We start from the raw sequence: 25,333 nt of genomic DNA, 5'->3' as shown, positions 1-25,333 counted from the left end.
CCGTAAGGGTTAAATAAAATTATACATCTATAGCACTTTGATGCTTGGCAGATTACCAAACATTCATTAATGATGTTGTGATTTTAGATTAAAATTTAGATCGTAGTGCCTCAGAATATAGATGCTGGGGGTTATTTTTTTGAGACAGAGTCTTATTCTGTCACCCAGGCTGGAGTTCAATGGCATGATCTCAGCTCCCTGAAACCTCTGCCTCCCAGCTTCAAGCAATTCTCCTGCCTCAGCCTCCCAAGTAGCTGAGATCACAGGCACCTGCCACCATGCCTGGCTAATTTTTTGTGTCTTTAGTAGAGACAGGCTTTCACCATGTTGGCCAGAGTGGTCTCGAACTCCTGACCTCAGGTGATTCACCTGCCTTGCCTCCCAAAGTGCTGGGATTAGAGACGTGAGCCACTGTGCCTGGCCAGAATATATATTTCTAAACACAGGAGGTAGAATGGCATTGGAGGCCACACACCTGCATCACTGCACTCTCCCCCTGAGCTTACACTTACTGACTGCGAAGTATAAGCTCTGGTCACAGAATCCTTGGCATGGAAATTGCCTAGCTTCTGTGTTGCCTGGACTTCTATAGGAGAGATTTCAGATAAAACCCCAGAAGCTGTCTGTATTGGGGACACTGTATTAGTCCATTCTCGCATTGCTATAAAGAAATATCTAAGACGGGCTAATTTATAAAGAAAAGAGGTTTAATTGGTTCACAGTTCCGCAGGCTGTAGAGGAAGCATCACAGCTTCTGCTTCTGGGGAGGCCTCAGGAAACTTCCAGTCATGGTAGAAGGCAAAGGGAGAGCGAGGAGCTTCACATGGCCACAGCAGGAGGAAGAGAGGAGGTGCCACACACTTTTAAACAACCAGATCTCATGAGGACTCTATCACTACACGGTACTAAGGGGAGGGTGGTGCTAACCATTGATGAGCACTCTGCCCCCATGATCCAGTCACTTCCCACCAGGACCCACCTCCAACACTGAGGACTACAATTCCACACGAGATTTGGTGACGACACAGATCCAAATGACATCAGCCACCGTGTGTTTCATGAGAATCTATAGGCTTAAGAACTGCCCCTACTTCTCTTGTATTTCATAGATGAAGGTCTTTCAGAATCACTCGCACTGAACGGCCTCGGTAAGAGCCCGGGGCTAACGCTGGAAATCATTTGATAAAGTGCTAACGTGAAACCTCTTGTGGAGGACAGTGTCTGTTTCATTGACCAGCATTCCCTAAGTGCTGACATGACAGGCTTGTCTTGGAACTCGTTGCTGGGCAAAAGGCGTGCCTACCACTCCTGCCAGCAAGGCTGGTATATCCTACATTGCTCTGGAGGCCCCGTCAGAAGATCTAGGGCCAAGAGGTGTGTACAGGCACGGTAACTGTTTTGCCCTGTTGTGGGGAGCGGGTCATTCCTTCCTCTATCCCTCGTTGAAATTTTATTTTAATAGTTTGTTACGAAAAGGCAGGTATAAATAAATACATATTTTCGAATGAAGAAAAGCCAGTTCATTTTCAGGAAAAAAAAGATACTTCTCAATAGATCAGAATAATACACAATCATTATTCCCAAAAAATGGAGGGGCAGTAGTGTGGACAAGAGGGATTACCATTGACTGGAAGAGCAGGAAAGGTCAAATCTGTATTGAGAAGCAATTCTGGAAGATGTAGGATGCATACTTTATGTGTGTTTTCCTCATGTAATTATGACCATATTAGACACATGAAGAACAGGGATGGCTGAGGTTTTTATAATTAGGCCAAGGCCCCATAGGGCCAGGTGTGTATGACTTCAAGGCACTGTGAGACCAAATCATCCTGGAAAGTATCTGGGGACTCCTCTGTCATTTGCTGCTAGTAGCTGTGTCCAAGCAGGCAGAATTCAGGATCAAAACACCAATCTGTCCTTTTAAAGAAAGTTCAGTTAAGTGAGGAAGATTTGAAAAGCAGAATGCCCTTCGTCTGTATCGATAGTTGTTTCCCTTTTCTGAACCAACAAAAAAACTTGGGTCTCATCGCCTGAAAGATGACATTTCCCTTTAAACACATTGCTGGGTCCCTCTTGTTTTGTGACTTGGAAAGGTTGGACCTTAGGCAGAAAGCCGACCTTGTTCTGACTTGGCACATTTTAGGTCATCCTTAGGAAAATTCAGAATCCTAATGGAAGTGTTCTAAAGACATCTTTTAGAAAAGTCTGTCCTCCCTAACACAGGACTCTCTGGGCTCCCTGGGTCAGCCCCCGGCTGCTGACGGCAGGCTCTATGCTCAAGACAAAGATGTGTCCTGAATCCACAGTTGAGTCTGAGGGCTGGCTCTTGTTGTACTCTGTGTCTCACTGAACCGGTTGGCATTTCACGCCCACCAGTGGCAGCTCTTGCTCAGCTTGCTGGGCTCTCCTACAGACCTGGGGACCAGCTCCAAGCTTATCTTCAGCCTGGGTGATGAAGACGGACGGTGGGCTGTCTGACAGAACTACCTGTGGCTGTTTAACTTATTTAAAATTAAAGAAAATTTAATTTTTTTTCTTAGTATTGGATAAAACATATATAGAGAATTTCCATCATTGCAGGAAGTTCTGTGGATGGCACTGCAAAAATTACTGTTGACAGTGGTTATTAGCTCCATAATATTCTATGTGACATTGGGAATAGCTTTAATCAGCCCTGCTTACCAGGCTTGTGAGCTCTGAAACCAGCTTTTACCTCTTATCCTTCACACACACACACACACACACACACACACACACACGTGCATGCACTCAAAAAAAAAGATTGAAACACGAAATTGTCCCCATATTTTGTTTTGGGTTTGGAGATAAAGCAGTGGCTGTTAACGTATTCTCATTAGTAATTGACTGGAAGACCTCCATATTAACTCTTATTTTCTCCTTAAATGCTAGTAAACAATCTTTGATAATGTTCTCACTGCTTCCTGCTAATTGCCTTTAGTGATGCAATTCACTCTTTCATCGCCCAGAGGGATAGAGGAACAAGTAACATCATGCTGGGTTTTGAAAGGAAAATACACGTTTTTCTTGCCGTAATAGAAGCTGCAAATCAAGCTGCCGCTGGTGGCTGACGCTGAAACTTGTCTCACCCGACGTGTTGATGCACTGTGCTGGTCCTGTCCTTAGAGCAGCTCTCCAAGTATGCAACGCCTGAGCTTTCCAAAGCTAAGGACTCCGGCCTTACCCTGAGGAACATACTGGCTGAGTAGCCTCCCCTGTGATTAGGAGAAAAGACAAGTTTCTCATCCTTTTCAAGCCCCTTTTTCCTATATTTTATCATCCATCCAAGACTTTCTAATTGATGGGGGAGGAGTGGAAAACATCACTTATATCTGTGATGTACCAGTCTTTTGCTTTTTATCGTTTTGGTAGTAGACAGAGGAAGATGAGCATGGATAGGATAAGGTAATTAGCCAGAGGTAGGAGGAAAACCGGGGCAAAATGGCGTCATGCAAGTCAAGGGAATGTAAGCTTTGGAAAGGAGGAAAATCTGTCTGCTGCAGACCCTTGGGTTTTCTCTAAACAAACATCGACTGTAACTTTGCAAGGAAGACGGCCGTTTTGCCTCTCGGAATGCTGACAAATAGCCACTGTTCTCTAATTGCTTCTGAATGTAAGAATATGTTGCATAAGAGATTTCTGCATTCCTGTTTTTCCCTATAGTATAGCCAGACTTGCTGATTTGTCCCGGTTGCTACTTCCCAGACCTGGGAAACATCATCTTTCTGTAGCTGCCGTGAAGAACTGAGGGAGATCCTTTTCCTTGAGCTCCTTGCCTTTGTCTTTCATGTCTGCCTTCCATTCTAATGATGTTTTGCCGTACCTAGCAGAGTGCTGTGTGCATTGTAGACCCTCAACCACTCAGCAAGTATTTGTTGGGTAAACAAATTTATCCCGAAAGTTGAAGCAGCAACATTTTTGAAGTCTTGCAAATCAGTATATCTTACACGTGAACATTAGGTTGTGTGATTTACTCTACGATAATGTATGTTTGTATTATACTGTGCGCCAGTGAGATTCCTGAATTCCTCCCCTCAAAGTCAATTGAATGTCTTTGATCTTGTTTGATTGGGACACATTGGCTTGGCTTCAAGACCCACTGCTGACCCCTAGAGTTTACTTACCCCAGCTTGAGAAGCGAGGGATTCCTATAAATCACAGGCTAAGACCTAACTCACAATAAGCCCAGCACGTCCAAGGGCCACTTCTTTTTTTTTTTTTTTTTTTTAATTTTTTATTGGATTTTAGGTTTTGGGGTACATGAGCATAGCATGCAAGACAGTTGCGTAGGTACACACATGGCAGTGTGCTTTGCTTTTCCCCTTCACCCACATTTGGCATTTCTCCCCAGGCTATCCCTCCCCACCTCCCCCCCCCACTGGCCCTCCCCTTTTCCCCCCAATAGACCCCAGTGTTTAGTACTCCCCTTTCTGTGTCCATGTGTTCTCATTTTTCATCACCCACCTATGAGTGAGAATATGCGGTGTTTCATTTTCTGTTCTTGTGTCAGTTTGCTGAGGATGATGTTCTCCAGATTCATCCATGTCCCTACAAACGACACGAACTCATCATTTCTGATTGCTGCATAATATTCCATGGTGTATATGTGCCAAGGGCCACTTCTGACTGTCTTCCTTCCCAGCCTCTACCGCCCTTTCGCAGCCCACTTAGTCAAACATATAACCTAGAGGCAGCAGGGAAAGGACAGCTTTACAGCACATTTCTCCCGCGGGCTTTCTGGTCATCACAACCATGTAGGGCAAAGGAAAGGACCCGTGGAGAGAGGCAGCCCCACAGGCCCCCAAGAGCACTGTTGACGTTCTGAAAGCGTTGCCTCCTGCAGAATTGTGAATTCTGCAATTCACAATTCCTGTTGTGAGTTACAAGTCAAATTCCCAAAGTTGTTCTCCTCATGAAAAATGCATAAGGACACATGTGCCTCATTTAAATGTCTGTGAATTACTCAGAGAATAACGGTTTTCTGCTTTTGAAATGCTCCCCGAGAACACTGACCCATGTTTGGTGTATACATAGCATAATTTTGAAATGTAGCAATTTCAGATGTTTTCCTAGTTATTAAATGGCCTTTTTCCTGCTCAGTCTTTTTCCACCAGAGTTTAGATTTCTTTAAATCTATGGATTGCCATATTCTGACTACACTTCAGAATTCTCAAAGTCTATTTAAAGACGAGGGAGATAAGAATCACAGAGACACTCTCCTTTTGTGGATCAAATTTGGGCATTTTCTTTGTTCATTGTGTGGCTTTTACTTCCATTCTTAAAACTTCACTTTCTATTAAAAGAATCATAATTAAAGCATGGGTTTGCACTAGCAGCAATTTTAGATAGAAAACCACTTTTCTTAAAATATAATGAAGAGCTTTTTAGTCAATGTGGCTTCAAAACAAATTATATTTCAGGCACAGTAATATGAGGTAACTCCACCAAGACCACAGAGGGCATCAACCACACAGTGGTGCAAAGGGGCTTGTAGGTGACACATATTTCATGCCTTAGGCATTTTTTTTTTTTTTGAGACGGAGTTTCGCTCTTGTTACCCAGGCTGGAGTGCAATGGCGTGATCTCAGCTCACCGCAACCTCCACCTCATGGGTTCAGGCAATTCTCCTGCCTCAGCCTCCTGAGTATTTGGGATTACAGGCATGCGCCATCATGCCCAGCTAATTTTTTGTATTTTCAGTAGAGACGGGGTTTCACCATGTTGACCAGGATAGTCTCGATCTCTTGACCTCATGATCCACCTGCCTTGGCCTCCCAAAGTACTGGGATTACAGGCTTGAGCCACTGCACCCGGCCGCCTTAGGCATTTTGATCAGGTCCCCTTGGGTCTTCATTTATCAGCTTAGCTGATGCCAACTGTGTAACCTTTATGTGTCAGGCGCTGTGCTAAGAGATTGGGCCATTGCAATTATGAAGACAGTTGACTGTCATCAGAGAGACTGACTCTTCCACACTGTCGGGGCCGGAGTCTCCTTCTCCTGTCAGTATTAATTGTTCACAATACACCCTCAAGGGCAGGTTGCTTACCCCTAGGGTCTGTGGCAGATAAAGTAAAACACTAAGATGTTAACATATAGGCTCCAACAGTGCCAGTCCAAGCCAAGTGGGTGGTACAAAGATTTTATAGAAGCTCAGAGGATGGGGAGAGGCCCTTTGCCTGCAGGGATCAAAGAGGGCTTCCTGGAGGTGACAGCATCTAAACAGAGCCTTGAGAGATGTACAAGAATTGCTGTCACGGTTCAAGTCCCTAATCTATAAAAAGTGCCCTTTGCCTCTTTCTCCCTGCCTCCTAGACTTACTCAAAGTTTCTTCTGACTTTTGAGAGACTGAGGCGGTAAAGCTGAGGAAGTTGTTTATGCCAGTGACCCTAATCCCCTGGTCATGCCTATTCAGAGAAGTAAATTCTGGGAATTAGAGAGGGGAAGGATTGTGCATGTCCCCATTGTTTGGCTAACTCCCTGAATTATTTAGTTGATTTCCTCATGAATCACACCCACCATGTGTATCACCAATGCCCTAATGATTTGTTCATGGTTAATGTGTGTACAGAAGCCTAGGGTAGGGTTTTGTTGTATCAACTAAAATATGGCCTTGGATACAACTATCTCAACAGTCTAAAATTCTCAGAGAGGAGGGCCGGGCGCGGTGGCTCATGCCTGTAATCCCAGCAGTTTGGGAGGCCAAGGTGGGTGGATCATGAGGTCAAGAGATCGAGACCATCCTGGTCAACATGGTGAAACCGTGTCTCTACTAAAAATACAAAAAATTAGCTGGGCATGGTGGCGCGTGCCTGTTATCCCAGCTACTCAGGAGGCTGAGGCAGGAGAATTGCCTGAACCCAGGAGGTGGAGGCTGTGGTGAGCCGAGATCACACCATTGCACTCCAGCCTGGGTAAGAAGAGTGAAACTCTGTCTCAAAAAAAAAAAAAAAAAAAATTCTGAGGGGAAAGTGGAAGCAGAAACATTCTGAGAAATCTGGTTTTGTCTATGTCTCCCTCCCTCTTCTGCCAGGCCTGAATGAACATGGAGCAGTTCCTATGGTGGTTATCATTGGTGATGAAATACCCTGTGGAAACTGCCACCTCATCAAGTCTATTGCTGTTGAGCTTGAAGGGTTGGATGACTTCACTAATGGTTACCAAATGCATACCAAGCAGGACTGGCGATAACTACCAAAATCAAAAGGGAACTTATTGCCCAGGGCTCTCGAATTTATTCTTCCTCGAGACTTAAAATCAAATGAACTGCTTGTTCTTCCAGGGAAGAGTATTAAGAAATAACCAGGCTAGTATTTTTAGAAACCAGAATCACTTACCTTGTAAACCTGTGTTTTTTCTCTCAGACAAGTTTTGGTATTGTCGGCTTTCGCCAAATCACAAAGTCCTTCATTACGGAGACTTAGAAGAGAGTCCTCAGGGAGAAGTGCCCCACGATTCCTTGCAGGACAAACGTAAGTAGCTCCCCTTGGCAGAGGCCTGAGTTTCAGTCAGTCGGTCGTTTCCCAGTCGCAGTGTACCATGCAGCAAGACCATCAGCCTAAGTAATCCTTTTGAACACGTCTCATCTGGTTAAGTCTTGGCCTGAGCCATCTCATCAAGTGCAAGACCTGGATGGACCTGGGATTTGGAACTGAACAGGGGAGCATGTGAAATGGATGCAAAGGTACCTTAACTGAAAGGTGTAAACTTGGGGTTCAAACGTCCACTTTTTACATTATTTATCCAGGTGCTGTGTCAAGGAGCAAAAACAGTACAAACCTGACTCTGTCAATTGTCTTTTTCTGAAAACCCAAAATAATTTCTTATTTTAATCACTTATATGCCTGACCCCTATAACATTTATTCATTACTATTTAGTGTATCCCATAGTTATGACACAGAGTTAATAGCAGATCTGAATATAGCTAGTTTACCCCCAAGAAGTAACTTGGACACTTTGAAAATTGATGATCAGTTACCTCTACTGTTTGCTAAGTATTGCTCTTGTATGTTTTTTGGCTTTTTCTGCATGTTGTCTGTTTTAACGTATGCTTTTGAAGAGACAGTAATGTGCAGGATCCTTTCAGCCCCACACAGAACCAGGGGCCAGTTATTTTAACAGCATTCACCATACCAATTAAACCAGTATTACAGAAACACTGAAATACACAAGGGTAATACATTAATTTAGAGGAGAAATGAGATAAAATGAATGTAGCCTCAGAGGATATCCAACATAGAAAAACCCAAGAGGGAGAAAACATTCAGAGCAATTTTAAATGACCTTTAAAAGTCACCTTGACCTTGCAGATAAGCGTGTCCCTGACAGACTCCTTACCCAGAGTCTCACACCTTCTGTCCTATCATCCTTCGGCCCATGAAAGTCAAATCTGGATTACCTTACTTACGGCTCATGGCCATTGAAGGCGAAAATAACCCATGAGTGGGAAATTTCCTGACACATTCAGAATCTGTGCTGACATCTCAGGCAGACAGCCTGGAACATTCTCTTTCTCCAGCTTAAAAATGGGAGAGTGTGGTCTTTGTAGCGTCATTTAGTTCAGAAAGCAATCTTGTTTTCTTTCATAGGAGAACTTTCCTCCCAGCCTACATTATTGGCTCCCTTAGTTAGGGGTTAGAGAAAGAAATCTGAAATCCACTGCTTCAGAGAGTCTGGGATACTGTCTGTGCCTCCTTAGCCTGGGGCAGGAGTTAGGGACGTCCTGGGCTTCCACTTGTAAATGAGGACTCTCCCTTCACAGTTCAAGCCTTCCCCACTCCACCTTGGGCAAGCTAGACCAGTGATTCTCTAAACATGGTCCCTAGAATATCAGCAGCGGTATCACCTAGGAACTTCTTAACAATGCACATTCTGACCCCATTCCCAGTCCTGCTGAATCAGAAACTCAGGGGGTGGGGACTGGCCATCCCTCTTTTAACAGATGTTCCAGGCAGTTCTGACATGTACAAGTTTGAGAACTGTGATTCCCCAAACGTGCCTTTCACTAATAATTTTTTTTTAAAGTTTAGGTAAATTAATAATGTGTTGCTAACTTTTAACTTGGGCCAAAAAAAAAAATAAAAAAATAAAATCTAACTAAAGTTTAATGTCACAACCCTTTCATAAAAGAAAGGATCCTTGATTACAAAAAAAAAAAAAAAAATGTAAGAAGGACCTAATCTTAGAAAAAAGACAGTCCCTTCTGCTAAAGTAAATTAGCTCTCTGAAAAACTCACACCAGTGTCCTCGTTTTTCTGCATTTGCTCTTAGCTCACTGGTGTAAACTCCCTTGAGAACGAGGAACTGATCAGAGGCCAGCAATGTCCACATCACAGCTCTGCAGTAGTTAATCAGAAAGAGTTAGAGGTTATTATTAGTCGAAGTAAACAGCAGCTCCCTAGGAGGTTCCCCACAGCCCTATTCTTAACCTGTCACAAGGGGAAAAGTGGTCAGGACAGAGCAAACACAGCTTGACTCCCCATATGGTCCAGTGAATCTGCTGTCCCACTAACTGGACATAGTGTTTAGCCCCATGTTTATTGGGATGTAATCACTTCTCAACCCAAAGATTGACCGAACTTGACCGACAGGTTTGCCAGTTGTTAGCACAATACCCCCATGCCAACTGGCCAGCTACCTAGGAAATTGGCAGCCACAGCAGCAGAGCCTGGCATAGGGGCAGTTCCTGAGCTTGCCCACAAGCTGATGCCTCCCAGCTCTGCTAAGACCCTCACCCCCAAGACTCCGGGGTGAAAATAACTAACTTTGAACTAGAGGTGCTGATGTCAGGGAGAGATGGCTTGCCAGGGTGAGTGCAGGAGAGCAAGGCCAGAGCTGCAAATCTCCGTACAGCTTTTTGCAGTGACCACTGAGTGAGACTGATGCTTGAGGGGGTTATGACAGCCCCTCCTGACCATGTCTCCAAAACTCTTAGCAACCCTTTTCCTCTGAAATGAAGTTCCAAAGAGCTGCTCCAAAAACAGTTTATCCATTGCAAGATGAACTAAGAATGCATACTTTTGCGGATCTATTTATCCATACAAGTATTTCTCCACACCTTGTGGGAGGGGTGTGTGTGTGAGAGAGAGAGAGAGAGAGAGAGAGTGTGTGTGTGTGTGTGTGCTAGTAAGATTGTATCCTTCTGCACATACATGCTAGAGAAAAGGGTATACTAATTTAATGAATTGAAATGAAGCAATAATGTGCCTGAAACAAAAAAGCCCAGCCTAGGAGGCTGAAGTTTGCTGCTGCAGGCCTGTCACCTTGGTTTGCATTTAATCCAATTCTGCATTCTGCCTGGAGCAAAATAGTCACCCTTTTGGAACCCTTAAAAGTCAGAAACCTCATTCTATTGGAAAAATGAGATGTGCCTTTAATTAATGTTCAGTGTCATTGCTCTTGCCACATACCATTGCCCTCTCTTGAGACCAAGGCAGAGTGGTCTTGTGCCCCTTGAGTTAATCAGTGCTGAATACTGAGCTCTTGATAAATCAAATAGTATAATGGAGTTTTCTTAATACAAATAGTGCATTTGAGAATTGAGGACCTCTTCTTGGTTATCTTCTTCTCCAAAGCTTTAGAAAATCTTTCTTCTTGTATTCCTTTACTTTCCCAGGAAATTTGGCCTTTGAAAATCATTATCTCCTTACATCCCCTCTCTCCCCATATCCCTCCCAAGCTGACTTACAGGTTGTCATTGCCCCCCAAAAACATAGGACCCCATTGCTTTCCAGCCATGCCCTGGGTTCCTCACTGCTTCCCTTTGAAAGAATCTAGGCCAGCATTCCTCACTTCCACATCAGAGCGGTCAGGGAGGAAAGCACTGGCTCACCCCCTCCCATGCTGAGATTAAGCCTGATCCAGTGCATGAGGAGAGCAGCCACACAGGGAGGCATCATGGGCAATTTGGGTCACCAAAGCACAGCAAATAATTCAGGTCTCTCCATCTACAGAAAGAATTCACTCTGATTATTGATAATAGGAATAATTGCAAATGGCATTTACTGAGTGCTTACTATATTGCAGACCCTGTGCTAAGGGCTTTACATAAATTACTCTCAACAGCCTAAAGCGGTAGATAATACTGTCCTTATTTCACAGAAAGGAAACTGAGATACAGAAAGACTAAGTAACTTGTTCAGTCATAAGATTAGTAAATAGTAGAGCAAAGATCTGAATGTAACCATCTAACTGCATGGCCCAGATTTTCACCCACCACTGTGTACTGCCTAGATTAAAACCAACAGTGATCTCAGCTCCAGCGACAGGATTTAACTCTCAGAGCAACCATATGGGATAGATAACGTTAGAGTTACACATTGCAGACAAGGAAGCTGAGGCTCTGAGAATTTAAGCCCAAAGTAGTAGAGGCAGTTGGTGGATGTAGAATTCAAACTCTGGCACTCCAATTTCAAAGGCACATCTCTCCTCACCATTGCATGCCGTGTGGCTGATTAGCTAGGCCAAAGAGATCAGATTCTTCATGCAGCTATCCTGAGATCAGCCTGTACCTCCTCCATATCTCTACCCACAGGAGCGTCTACTGTGGAGCTGTCCACACAGCAAGTGCTGAAAGCTTACTAGCTACTTCCTGTGAATGGTTTCTGCCTGAACTTGGATCCCAGTGATGAAAGCTGAAACTATTTTCATCATGGGTGACCACATTTACTTTTTCAGTTGTATTTTTGTTTTAAATTACAACTAAACTTCCTTCCACAGGTATTAGCAATCAAAGAGTTTCCTGAATGTCTGAAGTGATAATCATGTTTGGGGCTGTGCTCAGCATGATTTAGGGGACTGGCACCTTACAAACATAGGGAGATATCATGAGCCTAGCAAGGGAGCATGGGATCGAAGAAAAAGAACTAAACCTAGGTCTTTTTTCCTACTAGCCTAGCTGTGTGTCATTGCACAACTGATTTCCTCACTTTAGGCTTAGTCTTCCCAGCTGTAAAATAGGACTGTTGATTCAAGATGATCTCAACCTAACTCAAACTTTAAAAAGGTTTGAAAGAAATGAGGCCATGCCCAGGGGGTAAGAGTGGCAGGAGGGTGCATTCTTTACTGGTGACCCTCCTAATTCTCATATATCTGGGCCCTACTTCTTTATCTTGCTTCCACACAAAAGGCCTCATCAAAATGCTAGCCTGGCTTTGAAGTCATCAGGAGCCCCCTGTGGCCTGCTTAGAGTATAGATTCTGGAGATAGGAGTCTAAGTCTCTCTTTTTCTGCTCATGAGAATAGAGAGGTCAGTGTTTAAGCCTTTCCAATGCCTAATCTTCTGGTGCATCTAGAGACAAACTATGCAAATAGCAACCTTTAAAAGCTACACTGTATTTTTAGAACTTTGTGTTTTCTCTTTAGTCATAATCTTATGAATGATACAGCAGCTGGTCTCTAGGACAAGGGACAATGCATATACATTTTTAAAAATGTGCTTCCACAAAACCTAGAGAAAAAGTGTCTCTTCTCCTTGGAAACATTTCTATTAGAGATTCTGAAGACCACCCCCAGGACAGACGACGGTATTGCTGTTGTCCCATTCCATACCACGGGTTTTCAAATAAAGGTAATTTACCAATTGCAGATTGTAGACATTCTCTCTAGTTCACGGACCGTGTTGTTTATTGTAACAAAAAAACCTTTCTATAAGACACTTGTGACTCAAACTCTATTTGAATCCTGAGAATGTGTTTTAGAATGAGTTTGCTGACTATATCACATTTGCTTCAATGGTGGGTTTTCCACTGAAAAGTTACCAGCTTCCCGGAGTATCCAAATGTCCCTTCCTAGGGTAGGGATTAGGCAGTCAGATCAGCTACTGAGGGAAACAAGGCCAGTTCTTGGTTATAAAAATGGATATGAAAATAATTGAAGTCAGTGATCATGGTCAAAGGTAGGTTTGGGAATCACAGGGACCACCCACAGGAAGATGCCAGTCATAATGGGGTCAGGCAAAGAGGCAGAAAAGAGGTCTGAGGTCAGTCAGAAGGGGCTGTATTGCTACCTTATGCTGCAAGAACAACCCCAAAATCTCCATGGCTTGCACAACAAAAGCTTATTTCTCACTCACATCACACAACATACACAGGTTGGCAAAGGACTGCTCCATACAGTGTCTCAGGAACACAGATCGGTGCCCACCATGTCTTCCATTCTCTCACTTCCTATTTCCAACCCTAGGAATTACCATCTATCATCACCTTGTCCTCCCTTGAGCCTCCTCTGCTCATCCATCCATTCCCTGGGCCTCTTCTGTGCCATCTGGATGGAACAGGTTGCTCCTTCAGTTTCTGCAGCTGGGGCAGGCAGAATGGAGGGCCTCAACCTAGAAAAGGATTTCCTTTCACATTTCATTGGCTGAAATTAGTCGCATGACCCAACTGCAAAGGTTGCTGGGAAATGTAGTTTTCTATGTGGCCAGAAGTAAAGTACAGACAGCTATTCATAAACATGAGTAATGTCTACGAAAAGGGTCCAGAATTGGGTTGCAAGACATGGTGAGATATGGCAGGGGAACCTACAGAGATTCCCAGAGGACTCATCCCAACCCCATTCTTCTTAGGGTTCAGAGAGGACTAAGAGGGTCAACAGATATGGACCAAGTTCTTAGTAATTTTAGGGTACCTGGAAAATGTTAGCATTTGAGTTCTTCTTGTTTATTGTTTTAATATTCTAGGTATTCTGTAATTTCATCCTTTTCTCTCACCTTCACAATTCGGTTTCCCAATAAAAGGATGTGAGCTTTTACTATGAAATCTCTCATCGTCTTCATCATTAAGAGAGTCAGGAATTGATTACTTGGCATTCCTGCACATCCCAAATTCTTGGTAAAGCCACCCTAGTCAGTATGCACACCTTGATTCATAAACCCATATGGGGCTGGAGAATTAGGGATTGAAGAGGGACAGGTGACTTTGCATTATTTTAAATTAAGGTTTCAAATCATTCTGCTACCTTCTTTCTTTCATTTGATCTATTTCTTTTTTATTTTCATGTTATTTTTTTATAGAGACAGGGTCTCCCTTTGTTGCCCAGGCTTTTCTGAAAGTTCTGGCTGAAGCAGCCCTCCTGCCTCAGCCTCTCAAAATGCTTAGGATTACAGGCCCGAGCCACTCACTGTTCCCAGCCTGTTTCAGCTGATTGATCTTAACAGAAGTTTAAAGTGCATGAACCCTTCCATATCTTTTCTTACCTTCCTCCAACTCCAGGGTAAGACATGAGATAACATCATTTTGTCTATCTGCATTATTTCCAGAATCCTGTACAGAAAGGAATTCTCCCTTTATTTAATTGAGTTTAGTTTTGTCATCTGTAAAACGACAACAAAAGGATAATATAAACAAGGATAAGGATAATAAACCTGTTTTACTGAATTAATGAGATGGCAAAGAAAGAGACTTTGGAGAGGGAAAGTTCAGAACTGTTTATATTGGATAAGTTTTTTGAGATAAAGCCGCTTTCTTTCATTATCCAAAAACTCAGAAACTAAATAGATGCGAATGCTGTAGCAAGAGACACTGATGTATGTAAAGCACTTGGCATTGCTCTTGCCACACAGAAGCCCTCGTTAATATCAGCTTATCACCGTTGTTTATTCCCACTGCTGTTTCTAATGCCATCGCTTCAAATGGTACTGTGATGCCTGCTTTTTTCAGGTCTTTGTTTCAATGAACCAAATTCTGTTTACAAGCAAGCTTTCTCCCCAGGGATGCTTTTTACCGAAATGTAAGATATATTTTAGTTTCTAGTCCTGGGACACTACCTGGCTTCTCTTCCTCTTTTCCACACTCTTCTTTTCTCTTTTTCTGGGAATGGCAACCACAGTAGCAGACCCAGGGCTTAGCCTTGCTGCTTTACTGACATGGAAGCTTTCACACGGTGTAGTTACTTGCATTTTCTTTTATGAATTGCAGTGCCGGTGGCAGATATCAAAGCCGTGGTGACGGGAAAGGACTGCCCTCATATGAAAGAGAAAGGTGCCCTTAAACAAAACAAGGTATGATTTCCAAATTATTGCAAATAGCTCTATTTGCCTGGTGCAGTCAGCAACTGCAGCCAGCCCAGCCCTCCTTTAGAGCAGTGGGGTGTGTGTGTCTGTGTGTGTGTCTGTGTGTGTGTCTGTGTGTCTATGTGTGTGTCTGTGTGTCCGTGTGTGTGTCTGTGCATCTGTGTGTGTCTGTGTATGTCTGTGGGTGTGTCTCTGTGTCTGTGTCTGTGTGTGTCTGTGGGTGTGTCTCTGTGTCTGTGTGTGTGTTTGTGTGTCTGTGTGTCACTGTGTGTGTGTCTATGTGTGTCTGTGTGTGTCTGTGTGTGTCTGTGTGTCCGTGTGTGTGTGTCTGTGTGTGTGTCTGTGCATCTGTGTGTGTCTGTGTGTGTCTGTGGGTGTGTCTCTGTGTGTGTCTGTGGGTGTGTCTCTGTGTGTGTCTGTGTCTGTGTGTGTCTGTGGGTGTGTCTCTGTGTCTGTGTGTGTGTTTGTGTGTCTGTGTGTCACTGTGTGTGTGTGTGTCTATGTGTGTCTGTGTGTGTGTCTGTGCATCTGTGTGTGTGTGTGTCTGTGGGTGTGTCTCTGTGTGTGTGTGTCTGTGGGTGTGTCTCTGTGTGTGTCTGTGTCTGTGTGTGTGTGTCTGTGTGTCCGTGTGTATGTCTGTGTGTGTGTCTGTGCATCTGTGTGTCTATGTGTGTCTGTGTCTGTGTGTGTGTGTTCAGTCACACATCTCTTATTCAGCTCTCCTGTTTCCTGTCCCGATCACTTTTACATCTCTCACCCTTATTCTTTGTCTTTCTGAGCGCTTTTTCTGATGCCCACCGTCTCTTCCAGTCTCTCACTTCCTATGTACTTTCCGCCCTAAGAATTGCCCTCACTATCGCCACCTTGTCCTCTCTTAAGCCTCCTCTATTCATCCATAGATCATAGATTCTCTGGGCCTCTCCTGATCTCCAACATTTAGTTTATTTCTCCCTTCTTCAATTTCCACCCCAATATCTTTCATTTTCTCCTGCTGTAATCATGCCCTTAATATCCTCTCTGGGATCTCAGTGAAGCCTGGGACAGGCAGAGAGCAGCTGACTCAAAGAATCTTAGAAAACTGTAAAGCCCTGATGCCCTTCAGCATCGTGGAGAGTAGTCTGTGAAATATCTCCAACTCAGACTAAAGGACAGAATTTCCCCAGAGGTGTGTATTACTTAAGCCAACTTCACACTGCAATACTCCTTCCACCAACTCCTTCTGGTTTACCCACCATTCCATTATCATTTCATTACAGAGGGCACCCGAGGGGGCATTATTTGAAAAGATAAATGAGTTTCTTTTGCCCACTGGAAGTATTTGTCCTTGGAGAGGCCATCAGGGAGCCGGTCCTTTGTTTATGCCTCTTGGAATCTTGTGATCTATACCATTCCTGAACAAAAGTATCCAGATTATTTGGGGCACCCAGATAATCTGGTACCAAGAAATGTCACGTAGATCAATAGGTTGCATCTTTATTTCCAGTGTTAGTACCTAAGAGGGTCACCAAAATGATACACAACCTAATTACCAATCAGGGTTAAAATAAATAGTTTTCAGTCTGTAATTTCTAATCTTATAAGACAAACGGGGATTCCAGTTCTTTGGAGGAAGGTCCTATCCATGGTTAAGGAAAAATAAAAGTACTCTGAAAATACTGTTCAGGAAGGCAGAGGGCAGGGGATGCAGCTGAAGAGGCTGATTGCAAGACCTTTCCTTCTTAGGTTCATAAGTATAACTCACCTCAAGTCCATGGTAATACCCATCACAGCACAGTCATGTGATGCATTTGATTGGCAAGCATCCTGATGGCAGGGCATGGCCAAGAGGCCAGGGTCTGTGGGCTATCTGTTACACAGCACCAACGGGGGTTTCCGTTTATCTCTTCTCTATGCTGCGGGGAGACAGAGATTCTACAGCTCAGCACATCAGAGAAGCATTCTTAGCTATAGCAGCAAATCTCCAGTTTTCATGGTTTGCCTCTTGTCGGGCAGACTCTTCAGCACCAGCCGGGATTACCATATGCTGCACATGTCAGGTATTCTCTCCACAATCTCGGAGAGCACTGGTTCTGCTCAGCTTCAGCTAAAGAGATCCCCACAGTTACATAACACTTGGGGCTGAGCTGGAAACATTGTGGAGAAATTGGCAGTAACAGGGGTCTGCAACCCAGAGAAGACCAGAAAGGGTGTACCTGGAAAAATAGCAACAGCCAGAATTCAAGTGAGCTGAATAAAGACAAGGGGAATTATGTAAAATAGGTATGGAGAGACTTCCTGTTTCAGCCCACATATGTAAAGCGCTTGAGAGTTGTGCTCCCGTCCTTAGAATAAGAAGTGGAGCAAAGTGGAGATCAACAACTTTTCTTGGACCTATTCTAGAACTGAGGTTGTGAGCAAACCATCACCATGGAATGGGGAAAGTCAGATATCCAAGAAGACATAATAATCCTTAACATGTATAAACTTTACATAAAGGTATCACAGTATGTAAATAATCATCCTTAACATGTCTAAACTTAACGTGAAGGTATCAAAATACATGAGTTATGAAACTGATAGAACAGAAAGGAGAAATAGACAAGTTCATTATTATTCATATATTGGAGACTTCAACATCCCTTGGTCAGTAATCAATAGATCAAGCAGGCAGAAAATCAAGAAGGATATTGATGACCTGAACAGCACCATAAATCACCCTGATCTCATTGACATTAATAGAATAATGCACTCAGCAGCAGCAGAATACACGTCCTTCATAAGTTCAAAGGAGACATTCACCAAGATAGACCACATTTTGGACTGTAAAACATGTCTTAAAAAGTTTAAAGAATAGCAGTTATACAAAGTATATATTCTCAGATCATGGTGGAATTAAACTAGAAATCAATAGCAGAAAGATAGCTGGAAAATTCCCCAAATATTTGGAAATTTAACAACACACTTCTAAATAACCCACAGTTCCAGGAAAAATTCTCAAGAGAAATTAAAAAATGTTTCAAACTAAATAAAATGAAAATCCAGCTTTCCAAAATGCATGGGATGCAGTGAAGGCAGTGCTTAGAGGGAAATTTATAGCATTGAATGACTGCATTAGAAAAGAAAGAACTAAAATCAGTGAAGGTTCCACCTTAGGACACTAAGAAAGGAGAGCAGTGTAAGCTTAAAGCAAGCAGAAGAAAAGAAATAACAAAATTTAGGGTAGAAAACAATAATACTGAAAACAGTAGAAAATCAACAGAACCAAAAGCTGTACTTTGAAAAGACGAGTAAAACTGATAAACTTCTAGCCTGGCTAACCAAGAAAAAAATGAGAGTCACCAATGTATCAGGTGTGGAGTTGACTTCATTTGAACATATAAGGTAGTATGTTTGGCCTCCCTTTACTTTTCACGTATTGTCATGACACTCATAAACATAGGATGGATGATGATGGATAGATGGATGATGGATGGACAGCCGGAGGATGATGGATGGACAGCCGGAGGATGATGGATGGATAGGGTACGCTGCTCTAAACTGATATAAATAAGACTGCAAACAGAGGCTGCTTCCTGGGACTCACTGGCCCATATGTTCTAGCTACTCTGGGCTCTTCCAGTCTGCCATGAGGGATGAGAGTAGCAGAATTTCAAGCAGCCTGGCCCTTTAATTAGCATACACATGGAATTTACTTGTCTTGCAATGTTAATAGTGTTCATATAGACCATGTCATCAAGCAAAACATCAAAAGGGAGAAGGAAAGCCACAGTTTCACCTGCTCAACCCCCCAAACCACACCCCTTTTCCCAGTACGCCAGAGGGGCCCTCCTCTCTACCTCTGGGACTCCTGGGTAGGAAAGCGGGGACCTACTGCGTAAAAGGAGAATCGACCAAAATGTGTTCATAAGAGGTCTGTCAGTGCACAGTGGGTGGGCAACAACCAAGGCAAATTACTGGCTCTTTGGACAGTTTTTCCACCTGTGGAGCATTTTTGACATTTTGTGCCAGGAGACCCATGGTTAACTTAATCATCGAGAAAGACAAACTGAGCCATTGGCATCCATAAAGGAGATACTTTGTTAATGGCAGAGTGTTAGTAACTGATCATTCTCTCACCCACTCAATCTCTGCTGATGTTCCCAGCAGGGCCCTGGGAACCTAAAGAAGAAAATTGGTCTTTTCCCTTGAGCTGTCTACTGCAGAGGCATATGTTCACGTAGTCAGTCACCTACTCAGTCAGCATGGGAGTGCTGAAATAGGAAGGGCTCTGAGCATAGGATGTGAATGGGGTTCTGGAGCTTAGAGTCTGCTATGTTTAACAGAGGTCAGTGCAGCAGGCACATTTTTATGGAGACAAGAAATGCTGGGTTCTTCACAGAGGTACCAGAAAATAGTCTGAGACTTGAAAAGAATTGTCATGAGTACATGGAAATTCAGGTGGAAGGTTTCGGTTTACAAGGATTAAGGATTCTAAATTCAAACTCCATAATGTATAAAAATAAGCTGATTGTGGCTGTGGGCATTCTCAGTACTTGTCCCACTGAATCTGGGGCTTTTAGTTCTTAGTCAACATGAAATCACTTGAGTGAAGATCTCACCAGATCCGTTGATTCAGATAGGTGTATATTTGGTATCAAAGAAGCTTCTATTTTCCTATTTGCCAGAAGTAAGCATTTGTTTTTCTAGTGTGATGCTTAAACCTGAAATAAGAAGCGTATTCTACTGAAGCTGATGTCCTAGCATCAGTTTGAAAATGCTGGTCTTAGCCAAAAAGCCTTTTATTCACATTTACTTCATTCATCATTCATTCATTCATTCAGCAATGTATTGCACATCTCCTTTGTGCTGGGTGCCAGGAATCCAAAGATAAATATGACCTCGCCCCTGGCCCTAGGTATCCAGTAGATGAGATTTATATATGTCTCTGCTCAAAAAAATTAAGCACAGAGGGAGCCTGGGAGAGCTGAGAAAGGCTGATGCAGGAAATGGCATCTGATCCAGCTTTTGAAAAGGAATTGGCCCGGCAGAGAAGTGAGGAGACTTTCCTAGAGGAGGAAATGGTCTGAAAAGGGACAGGGGCCTTTGCTCATGTGAAAAGCATCCTTTGATTGGAAAACACTGAATTTAGACTATAGGATGGATGGGAATGGGGAGAAGAGTATGGATTGGAGAACTATTGGCCAGTTATGCTGCTAAGATAGATTGGGGCCAGAGAGTTACAGCTGCCTAAAGATGGTAATCTCCTCTGTTATGTACTACATGAATGAGTGGTTTTTGCCTTCTAAAGAAGAAACCCAAATTCCTAGATATCTGAGCAGCAATGCGTTATAGTTCTCAAATCTACTGCTATTTCTATGACCATGTTTAACACCCACACACATGCCAAGCTATATCCTGTGTAAATGCTTTGCTCTTGTGATGACCTGGATAGATAGAGAACCAATATAGTTAAGTGAATGCCAGCAAAATGGCCAAATGTGGCAAGTTACCCGCAAACAGTGTAACGATTGGCAGCCAACCCTGTACACTGAAAACACGTTGCATAAAACTCTGCTCTTGTGATCAGTCAGTTCCTCATTTGACCCATGGAAGATGGCAGTTCCCAAACCCAGAAACCATTTTTCTGGGCATCCACTGACTCAGCATGCCTTGTCTTCTGTCCCAGGACCACAGTGTTGAGCACAGGGTCAGGAGCCTCAGGGCATGGAAGGATGTTCAGTGTCCTCTGCCTCCATTCTCCCTAGAGATCAGGCTTCCTCCACATGACAAGGGGACAAGCAGGCATCAGCGCAGCAGAGAACGGAGAGAAGCTGCTTCTGGGTGTCATTTTTCACTGCATTAAATCCAGGGGAATAAGAGAGCTTCGGTCATGAGCAGCAAAGCCCGGGAGCTTCCGATGTCTAAGTGAGTGTCGTGGTGTGTGGAGGCAAGAAGGCCCTGAGGGGACACGGATCGGTGACAGTCTACTCCACCACCACCTGGCACCTTATCCCTCATGGACAGTGTGGACAGGTGGCAGCTTCTGGAGTGTTAGCCCAAGAGGTGCCATCGCTCCCGGCTCTGCAGCCTCCCTGCTCCAAGTGCTGAAGAGCTGACCTTCCCCAATGACTCAACAACAGCAAGCCAGAGCCATCAATAAAACCCATTATAAGCAATAGCACCCTTTAACACAGACATGCAGCTCAGAGAATTAATTCCTCCCACCCCCTCCCAGGCAGCTTTGGTGAAATTAAAGTGGGAATTGACATTCTCACGAATTTCCCATTTCCTGCCTGTGTTTATCAGGAATCTAGGTCATGACAGTTCCCATCATTCATGTCGTGAGCGGTATATGCCATAGAAGGGCAAAGCCCAAAGTTTGCATGCCCCCTCCTTTTCCTTCCTTCTCCATCCCCCTGCAGAGAAGAAAGTATCACAGCAAAAACCATGTTGACACTCTGGTCTCAAGTGACTTCAGCACCCTGTCGGGAGCACATCTGGGCTGCAGTGCTGTTCACACCAGCTCTTGTCAGCAAGGAGTGATCAGCCATGTGATTTCCCTGAGCAGTCGGGCGCTTGCCACCCAGAGTCAGCCCAAAGTGGCCTGGATGATCTTTGCCTTTTCCTGTTTACCTCTGAGGCCCCTCACGCCACTGTAATATCTTGGCTGGTTGTTTAGAAGCAAAGCTTGCTCCCTCCTTTCTCTCTAGTCGCTCAAGTATGAGTCAGAGAGTTTTCCTAATAAATGACTCTAAGATTAGTGAAGAAATCGTCGTTTTGATGAATGTGCCTAATCTGAGAATAGCTTCTATGAATTTCTGAAATTATAGCATAGCATTTTGTTGAAAACAAGTTTTCAGAAGGAATAATGACCTATGACCTAACACTTTACCACAATTATTTTCATTTCACATATTTCCTTCTAGTCTCTGTCCTCAGGTAGGCATTGTTTAATTGTGATCAGTGTATATTGGTGTTCATGTCTCCTGCTTTTCTCCACTTAACTTCAGATATCCATCATCATCTCACTGAATGATTGGCCAAATATATTTCTCTTGGTGGCTAATTTGTGATTTCTTTATTACCCAAAAGAGGGAGAGTTAGTTTCTCCTAAAGTTCTTTCAGATAATATTTAGCTTTTGCTTTGTTTTTAATTTTTCTTTTGGAATTATCTCAGGCATAGTATCTCTGGTTCTGGATACGTATTTTCATATTGATTTTTTTTTAAAAAAGGATGATATGAATTTATAGCACTAATAGTAAGGCGGTAACTGTTTTGATTATAAATTAAAAGGCCCAGGAGAGATGGTTATGGAAACAGATGCTATACTTCACCACAGTTTGTTTTTGCTTGTTTGCTTGTCTTGGCAAACTTCCTTTTTACATTATTGTCTTTACTGGGTAGGCCTGAGTCAGGGCCCGAAGAAGAAGAAGAATAGAAGAATCAGGAGAGTATTATTTTTGCAGAATAGCTCCAATTCCATGACTCAGCACTTTTTCCTTTGCTTGTTTCTATTTCTGTCAAGGTGAGGAGACTTTTTGAGTGTGAGATGCTGGTAGGTCTATCCTCAGAACAAGACCTACCCCTCTCAATGAGGAACAGCTGGAGGTGAATAAGACACAGAGAACTCCACAAAAGCCAGAAATAGCTGGGTGATGGACTGTGTCGGGAGGGGCATGCAGTCACTTTGGAATAATTTTTCAATCCATCTGAAATTCTGAAATCTGTAGGCATTGACCTCATCTTTTTGCCTTTTATCTTCTTTCTGGGGCATTTTTGCTGTGAGTCACAGGCCAAAGACAAATCCTCTAACAGATATTAAGGTAGAGAATAATGTGAAGAGATATGGCTCCCTAAGAAAAAATGTTTTGTGGGCAATTACTGAGCAGTGCGGCTTGCAGATCACAGCAGGGGAGAGAGATGGTCATCAGTGGTGCCTAATAGAAGCACAGAGAAGGCAGGCACACTAGAACCTCCATACTGGAAGAGTACAGAGCATTGGTTTGGATACACTTGGCCCTTCCCCTCCAGACTAGGAGTCCTCAGGATGCTGAGATGAGCTGATGAGTCTCATCTTCTGCTGACCGCTCAGACCACTAGAATGATTGTCCTACCCAGTACTGGTATAGCATGTACAGTTTGAGAAGTGCGGTTTCATGTGCATATTAGACATGACACTGAGTGCCTTGGCCATTGGTTATTCACCTGCAATTAAATGAAAATGTCACTTGGTCACTGGACCTTAGGGTCTGGCTTGTTGCATGCATTCCGCAGGTTATCACCAATGAGAGAGCCTGTACTTCTCATTTATATCTTACAGTCTCTGCTGGATAAAACCTAGGCTTTCTGTAGTCTTTGGTGTACAGCAGCCCAAAGGTCAAAGGACAGATGTCAAGATTGTGGATTCACCTAGAAGCCTCCTTACAGCTGGTGTAGCGTCCACATTTTAGGGAAATCATACTTCCATGGCCTCTCTTTGATTGTACCTCTTTGGTTTCTGTCTGTCTTAGGATGATAGAAGGAAGGGCAGCTATTAATGCTGTTGATTGGGAGTGGACTGTTTTTTGTGGCCTCACTGGAAGGGAAATGCTGAAGGAAGGAGAATAACACAGTTTTGGAAGGGGCTGTCACCTTGGACCCTCACTGAACCTCTCTAAGCCCTACCGCATAAAAAGGATGAAAACATTTGCTACATGTGAATTAAATGAGACGGTTCACAGACCACCCTGAATAGAAAAGGAACCTCAAAGAGCATGGTTCCTCCTTCCATCAGCCTCATTATAGCTACACTTGCCCAGACAAGCTGGCCCTATTGCATGGCCAATGTGCAGCCATTTGCAACTGCAAAATGAAAGGTGCCGATTTTCCTGAACATGCTGTTTTCTCTCCTCTCTTGTAGGAGGTGCTTGAACTCGCTTTCTCCATCTTGTATGACTCGAACTGCCAGCTGAACTTCATTGCTCCTGACAAGCATGAGGTGAGGATCTCCGGGGGGATAATTTATGAGAGAATGTAACCTTTCCTCAAGAAAAACATTAGAAAGAAATAAATTTCACTTACGAAAAATAGACCTGCCTGAAAAAATGATGAACCAAGGGGCATCTTGCTGACTTGGAGTAGAATAGAAACCTCTTGAAATACTGCCCGTTACAACAGATTCAGCTTCTTAGTAGCCTGATTGATAGTTCATGGTAAAGAAAAAGGATGTAAAAAGGCCTCAAATGCAGCAAAGGCACAGTTGTTAATCCAGAGAAAGAAGCACCCTGGTTACAGCTTTGGATTTCATTGAATTTTTCGTTTTTGGTCTGGATTTTCCCAAGTTAAACTGGTCTCTCTTCTTTAAAACATCTGAGGAAGTAGGTTTTCTACCAAGTTTCTTTAAGCTATTTTAAGAGGTTTAGGGCCGTCTCTGCTGTTGGGATTTTATTTTCAAGATGCTCTTATTCCCTTCTGACATCTTGTTATATGTATAATTTGTTTCTCTTCTTGCAGCATGCTGTCAGCTATATTTAAAATATTTAGCATAAATCTGGGAAGATGCATTTGTAAGATAAAGTAGCAGTTATGGCTAATTTAACTTTCTCTTATAAACTGGAACCCAACATCATGCTTGAAACTTTTATTTTTAGATGATCCCATTCAAATTTTTGATTTGCGTGTTATTGCATAAACAGCTTTTGGAAAGGAAGAGAACATTTTAATAGAATCTGACTTTTGTTCCCCATTTCCCCTAGGACATTTAGCTCATTTAGAAGTTATTCAGTATCTGGTTTTCACTGGTTTGAAGCTTCTGAATAAAATTGTATATCCCAAAGAGAGAAGAAAGATTAGACACAAATCCCGCATTTAGAATGGTGCTTAAATGTAATTCGGTGTCACTCGACATTTACTTTGCTGAAGGGTAAGGCTTTGTCTGCATCTTTCTGAAAATAGATACTGTGTCCTCCTGTTTCTGTTTTTAGATAAAATTGTGGTTCTACACAGGCCACCAGATTCAAGATGTATAGAGCTGTATAGGAAACTAATTAAAATAGTAGAACTTTGGGTGTTATTTAAATCCATGGGAGGCTGTTTTCCCCAGTGTCCATTAATTCCAGATCAGGATAAATGCTCTGGGACTGCCAGATTTTTGTTCATATCTACCACTGCTTATAGATACAATGAAGAGAAAAATGCCTTATGCTTGTGAATACTTTTAATTCCTTCAGACCACTTTCCTCTCTATTACCTCATTTTATTTCCGTATTTACTCCATACAGTAAAAAGTTCTATTACAGACATTGTCATTTATCAAATGAGCAGGGAGCGACCTCTCAGAACTGGATACATCAACAATAGAAAGGTTAA

General features: G+C 43.1%; 1 protein-coding gene across 30 annotated transcripts in view; it reads left to right on the top strand.

The window, feature by feature from the left end:
* Positions 1–25,333, top strand: part of ELMO1 (engulfment and cell motility 1) — a 588,268-nt gene that overhangs the window by 556,992 nt on the left and 5,943 nt on the right. For 26 of the 30 annotated variants that reach the window (XM_054236998.2, XM_078342216.1, XM_054237000.2 and 23 more), the window contains 3 exons: positions 7,381–7,488; positions 14,933–15,015; positions 23,886–23,963. In XM_054236998.2, coding sequence (XP_054092973.2) covers positions 7,381–7,488; positions 14,933–15,015; positions 23,886–23,963 — 269 coding nt within the window. The remainder of the gene's footprint in view (positions 1–7,380; positions 7,489–14,932; positions 15,016–23,885; positions 23,964–25,333) is intronic. The other 4 variants (XR_013523821.1, XR_013523822.1, XR_013523824.1 and 1 more) reach the window with 1 other exon arrangement.

This window comes from Callithrix jacchus, chromosome 11 (assembly GCF_049354715.1).
Source record: "Callithrix jacchus isolate 240 chromosome 11, calJac240_pri, whole genome shotgun sequence".
NCBI lineage: Eukaryota > Metazoa > Chordata > Mammalia > Primates > Cebidae > Callithrix > Callithrix jacchus.
Note: the sequence above shows the minus strand (reverse complement) of the source record. Positions and strands in the feature narration are given on the sequence as shown.